The sequence below is a fragment of the Glandiceps talaboti genome, chromosome 11, assembly GCF_964340395.1.
Source record: "Glandiceps talaboti chromosome 11, keGlaTala1.1, whole genome shotgun sequence".
NCBI lineage: Eukaryota > Metazoa > Hemichordata > Enteropneusta > Spengelidae > Glandiceps > Glandiceps talaboti.
The window spans coordinates 2,802,501-2,809,045 of record NC_135559.1 but is presented as its reverse complement, the minus strand read 5'-3'; the positions used below and the strand labels follow the sequence as shown (position 1 = coordinate 2,809,045).

Genomic DNA, 6,545 nt, shown 5'->3' with positions numbered 1-6,545 from the left:
ACTTTGTAACACAATGAGATAATTATATCAAACAACGTTTTAACCAAAGACAGCGTCGAACACAATTATTGAAAGAAATAGTGGATCTTAAACTGCGTACCCAGTTTAATAGTTTTTCAGGGACACCAAATATTCCAAAAAGAGATCTGCCGTTTTATCACTGACAGTAAATGTTTTAATATAAGGAACAAGATGTAAATGAGATTGGGCGCATCTTCGGAGTCACGAATCACTGCATGCAGCATAGCAGGCGACCTCACGTTGAACGACTTTTCCGTCTTTTTTTGACATTTGAGAGCTGACATTATAATTGCGACTTGCTATCTTCAAATGAAGGAGACTTTCAAGACTACTGTTACTCGCAGAAAATGCACAGTGCATGTGCGCACTTCTTTTTTTTTACTTTCCCGCGCAAAGAATTTTTAATTTGCTGCAAAAAGTTTTTGTTTTTAACTGGACACATTTTAATTCAAAGTTAAGCCAGTGTACAATAGTGATATAAGATACATATTAGCCATGAGTCAGTGTACAGTCACTTTAGTGAACTATCCATTGAAATCGCGCATGCTAGGAATCGTCACGTAAATAACGATTTTTATAGCATCGCTATGTATTCAAAAGTAGCTTTTTTTAATCTTTTTTCCAAAATCTCAGGGGGGAAGCTGCCCCCCTTGCACCCCGCAGGCTACGGTACTGTTCTAACACATAAGCCTTTTCGACAATATAATTGACTGAAGGTTTGTGACTGACAACAAATAACAGGAACCAGTTTTTAACAGTTTGACATTTTGACAACAATGCGACGATGAGATGCTTCGGAGAACCGTAATGGTTGTTTCCTTGAACATTTCTGATCATACACCTGCCACTCGTCTGTCTTTTCAAACAGAACTAACGTCGTCATCGCCCATCTCATAATTCTGAAAGATACAATCAAATGTTAAGCATGTACATTAAGCATTTAGTACGTGTTCATTTTATTGTCGACAAAATATTTCAATTAAAAAACAGTGTAGTATCATGTCACATTTCCCGAGAATATTCATCTATGAATATCATATACGTAGTTGATCCCTTCATTTTGATACAGCATAATATACGAGTTGGTATAATTGCAAATGTAGAATTTCACCTGTTTAAGGTCAGCCACTCCTCGTACAAGTTCGTCTTTCAGACTGATAAGTTTAACTTGTTCGAGCAACTGTTCGACTTTTGTAGTGTTGTTGATCGATAGATCCCCTTGTTTCTTCAATTTTGTGAACAATTCCAATGGATTATGAATGCCTTCCAAATCCCTTACCGGGATTCCACTCAGATCCTTCATGCGGCAAAATTCCTCTGTGAAGAAAGCGAAGTAATTGTGATTTTAAATAAAACGTCTGATAAAAATCAGATGGAAGAAGTATAGAACTCTGAGAAAATTTAAGTTTATTTTCCTTTTAATTTGTTTTTGTCAAACGATTAATTAAACTTCAGCGTTTCAGCCTCTTAATGAGTGGGTTTCATAATAATAGTCATTCGTGAAACGTTTTTCACATACAAAACAAAGCATACAGGTAGGAAAAGTCTAGCGAGTACAATAAACTAGACACACAATTAAAACAAAAAAATCAATTCAAGCTTCACCATCACATGAATAATTCACAATAACTAAAGTTCAGAACAATTATTGACAACATACCAGTCGGTATCTCTTGTGCGATATGACGGTGCAACATCAATTTTAAATCCTGCCACTTTTCGTTCTCCACATCCTATATGGGCAGAGGGAAAATATTACTGTGAAACAATAGTAAGTTTTCGATCCTGATGTATTCCATTTTCCAACTCAACTGTTAGACAATAAAATAATGCTCACCCGTTAATTTCAAACTGCCTCGAACTAACCATGCATGTTAATTACCCAGGTACATCGCCATTTCACTAAATATTTAACTCCACTGTCACCGACAGCGACAGTGTGACCTGAGCTTAAAGATTAAGTTCTTTGTCCGTTGTCGTTCGTCGCCCGCCGCCCATCGTCCGTCTATCCGTCGTTCGCCAACTTTTCTATTTTCCCCTTTTCTCCAAAACCCAGGCAGAATGCTTTGATATTTGGTGTGCATGTCCCGGGGGGGGGGGGGCTATTAAGGTTTGTTCATGTCAAGTTGATATTACGAGTCCTTTACTACTTTCTACTTTACTTTTTAAGTATTTTTGGTAAAAATGATATTTTCAATTTCTCAACCTTTGAGGTAGTCTATTCAGATCAAGTTGATACGAATCATGTTCTGTTTTTAACATTTTTTGGGTATTTTAAGCCAAGACAAAACCATGCCCATAGCAACACACAAGTGGTGGTACATATTCAATTTGCAAAGATGATAACATAGATGGATGGGCAAATGAATAAACATTCAAAAATGTATGCAAATATGCCTAACAAGAAGACCATGCCCATACCAACAGTGAAATTGTGATAGTGATAAAGTGAAAAAGTGGTATATCGTCACCTGCAGCTAAGAAAGTGTGCTTAGCAATACTAAAATGATGTGCATATCGCATGGGTGACAACAAGAATGACATGCAGATCGCGATAAGCTTTCTAACACATAAGCCTATCGAAATGGTTGGGATAAAGAGGTCATATTTTGCGAAACTGATATAACTAGCGTAAATGGCTAGTTCTCGTACAAACAAAATACAGGCAAAGCGTAACACTCGTCTATAAGTAATTAAATGCATACGTGCCCTTTTTAGTATATATCTGTAAAGTATTGTGCTAGCTGTCAAAACATAGACAGTGGAGGGGAGACACTCCACTGCCTATGGTCAAAATAAGAAAAATACACACTACCCCTAGTTTTTTTTGAAAAGACTATAAGAACGATATTTCTTATTAAGTGTTAAGTATTGCTGGTCTGTTTTACCTTTGTACACAAACAAAATTCCCTTTCAAATCGTTCCTTCAGGTCTATTCGGTTTATGGCTTTTAGTAACTCTATAATCTCTTCCTTTTCCATGCGTTCGAATAAACCGCTTGGGTTGAGTATGTTTTCCTTATCCCTTTCCTGTAAGGTGCATAACTGTTTCATTCTCTTGAATTCATCTAAAGCGTAAACAAATGCAAGTAATAAATTAGACATGATATATTTAAACCGTTCGAATATTCTTTGATTACGTAATACTACGTCTTGCTGTAAGCTAACTCCCAGAGTTAACACACTTTGTCAATATACAGTGCACAGACAGGGAAATATACCAAACACAGCGCGACACATATCATATATCATATCATATCGTATCGTATCGTATCGTATCGTATCGTATCGTATCGTATCGTATCGTATCGTATCATATCATATCATATCATATCATATCATATCATATCATATATTGTATTGTATTGTATTGTATTGTATTGTATTGTATTGTATTGCATTGTATTGTATTGTATTGTATCATATTATATTATATTATATTATATTATATTATATTATATTATATTATACTATATTATATTATATTATATTGTATGGCATATAATTGGGCTGTTACTTCTTTCGACTGATTGATTAGGGCCATTTACGTACAAGACACTCGAGTGAGAAAGCAATGCCCCGACGGACATTTGACATGACAAAGATGCACTTACCCTGTGATATATCCCCTTCCAAATCAATTAAGAGTCTTTTGAATTGTGCCTTTTCTTTTTTCTTCAATTCCTTTCAAGAGAATTAACAAAAAGAGCAACCGTATGGTAAAATTGCAATTTAATGCGAGGAACGGGCAACTCTGTGCGCGTACAGCAGTAAGTTGTACCAATGGAGCTGGCTGTAAAATTTGCACATTTATATTGATTTCTTCTCAAATGTTTCTGAAGAGAACACCTATGCAGGATTTAGAACACGTTTTCCAGTCTGCAAAGATGTAATTCAGTTGAACTTGATTTTGATCTCTGTCATTAGTGTGTTTTGTCATATAAGTAGATATCTCAGTATTTAATAGAGCAGTTTGAAACTAGTGTAATCTCTCTTCATTATCAAACTCAATTTTTTTTTTCAATTACGAGTTTCAAACACTTTGAGTCGAAAGTGTAGTTAGATTGATCTTAGTATAACAAATTTGTTATTTATAGTCTTTCGTTTTTAATGTGGTCACGTGCTATGTAAACTGATCAGCAACGTTTCTTTACATATATTATTCATCAAAATGAGGACTGGGGATTCCAGACATTTTCAATTTTTAATAGTATAGTATAGTATAGTATAGTATAGTACAGTACAGTACAGTACAGTACAGTACAGTACAGTACAGTACAGTATAGTATAGTATAGAATAGTATAGTACAGTACAGTACAGTACAGTACAGTACAGTACAGTACAGTACAGTATAGTATAGTATAGTATATTATTATTATTATTATTATTTATTTTCTGCATCCCTTTTATATCAGGGGCTCACGAAAAACATTAGGAGCAGCATTTACATAGAATCAAATACATACAAAAAATTTAAATATCATGTTAAAATAGCAACTAATAACTTCAAAGAAATAATAAGAGAGAAAGAAAGAGATAAAAATTACAATTCTCCATCAGGTTAAACATGTTTTCCTATGTTCCATTGCACTAATTAGAAATCGCTGGATGAAGTTGTCAATTTTTTTAGTATAGTATAGTATAGTATAGTATAGTATAGTATAGTATAGTATAGTATAGTATAGTATAGTATAGTATAGTATAGTATAGTATAGTATAGTATAGTATAGTATAGTATAGTATAGTATAGTATAGTATAGTATAGTATAGTATAGTATAGTATAGTCTTTCTTTATTCCAATAACGGAACATACCTCCGTTTATCCCCGGAGGAGGGTTACATAAATACATAAGAACGAATAAAGGAGGTCACGTGAGCCAAAATCACAAAATAGCTGAGAAATAAATATAATTTATATAAAAGACTACAATGCAAACAAAAAGGAAATCAAATACTGTCCCTGATCCTGAAACAATCTATTATGAATTTTGCAGTCGTCACTACAATAGTTTTATCAATACTTGACATGATTACGATGAACTTAGTCTCGTCATCCTTATCCATAAAATCAGAGTAAATAGTGGATATCGTTTGAAAGAAACTCTGCCTTTGTTGACTGTACCTAGAGCAACTTATCAAAAAATGAATTTCAGACTCCACTTCATTGGAGTCACACACACAGCATATTCTGTCTTCTACTGGTATATTTATATATCTACCGGTACCCATTTCGATCATTAACTTATGACAGGAGCATCTAAACTTTGTATAAACATGTCGGAGTTGAAAACTTTTCAAAATAACAAGATATGGTTCAAAATAACTGTTGGGTTTAAATGTTCTATACGTCCTAAGTTTATTTCGTTACGTTGGATTTCTACGGTTATCATCAAAAACTTGTTTAATGAAATATGTGGAGTCATTTAGTGTGTTAATTGTCATTTTAAGCTCTCGTCTTAACCATTTGCGAAGGTGTTCTTTTAATATTAAATGGGATGTTTTCTTCGTTTTTATTCGAATTGATAATTTGATTTTTGTTACTTTTTCTTGGAGGCATAAATTACTTAGACATGTCGTTTCAGGTAATGTATGTTTCGTATTTATGTCTTTACAATTGTCCCTTACCAAGGCAAACCTGGCCTGTTTTTGCTTTAGCCTGTGAAGCTATCAGCACAATCGTTTTATTTTGCATTGCTGATTGACTATACCGGAAAGAAGCTTCCTGTGAGACAATTCTGACAACAAATTTGGAAACTCATACATTTAAAAAAATGCAAAGTACGTTTCGAATTGTGGTATAAAGTTAGCCCTTACAATCGTAGTGAACTTTCAATAGATATTCAGATATATAAATTAGCATAGTCAAACAAAAATCAACCTACTTGTTTTTTCTTCCTTTTATGTCTCTTTATCCAATCCCAACGACCACGTTGTTCTGATATTTTCGGCGTTATTAGACCACTAATCTGCAGAAAGAGATTGTGATATTTCAAAGAAATATCCTATATCACAGGTGCAATGAATTCTCGGAGAATTCGGTCATTATTCTAGTTTTGATTAGTTCTTTTAAATATGACATAAGATTATGTTTAAATACTTAACACGTATACTTATTTTCACAGAGGAAGGGCATTAATGTAGTGCGACAATAAGGGACGTGCAGAATTTACGGCTGGGGGCCTGAGGGGAAATGGTGCCACGAAAAAATGGTGTGCGAAGGGGTGGGGGGCCTTGAACATTACGATGGTCTGAAAGGCCAGGGGATGTCACGTAATATTTTGCTAATAATCTGAACCAAATTTAACCTCAGTACCAGTCGTTTACCAAGTACATTTGCAAATTGTCTCGTGGCTTCCCGGCAAGTTCTTAAGTTCTTAAACATATGTTAAATTACCATGAGGTCGGTGACTGCCAGAGAATATGTTTAGTTATGCCCTAATCTCTTGAAGGGTATTGAAGACAATATTTAAAGTAAATGGCCACCTACACATCTTCATTTTCAAAAAATAATGCTCACCGTGGG

The 6,545-nt window shown here is 34.3% G+C and overlaps 1 protein-coding gene across 1 annotated transcript in view; it reads right to left on the bottom strand.

The window, feature by feature from the left end:
• Positions 1 to 786: 786 nt before the first annotated feature.
• Positions 787 to 6,545, bottom strand: part of LOC144442658 (uncharacterized) — a 13,023-nt gene continuing 7,264 nt past the window's right edge. The window contains exons 8-13 of the mRNA XM_078132036.1: positions 5,905 to 5,988; positions 3,635 to 3,704; positions 2,910 to 3,088; positions 1,682 to 1,754; positions 1,133 to 1,338; positions 787 to 920 (exon numbers count right to left, since the gene is read on the bottom strand). Of these exons, the coding sequence (XP_077988162.1) occupies positions 882 to 920; positions 1,133 to 1,338; positions 1,682 to 1,754; positions 2,910 to 3,088; positions 3,635 to 3,704; positions 5,905 to 5,988 (651 nt within the window). The 3' untranslated portion in view covers positions 787 to 881. The remainder of the gene's footprint in view (positions 921 to 1,132; positions 1,339 to 1,681; positions 1,755 to 2,909; positions 3,089 to 3,634; positions 3,705 to 5,904; positions 5,989 to 6,545) is intronic.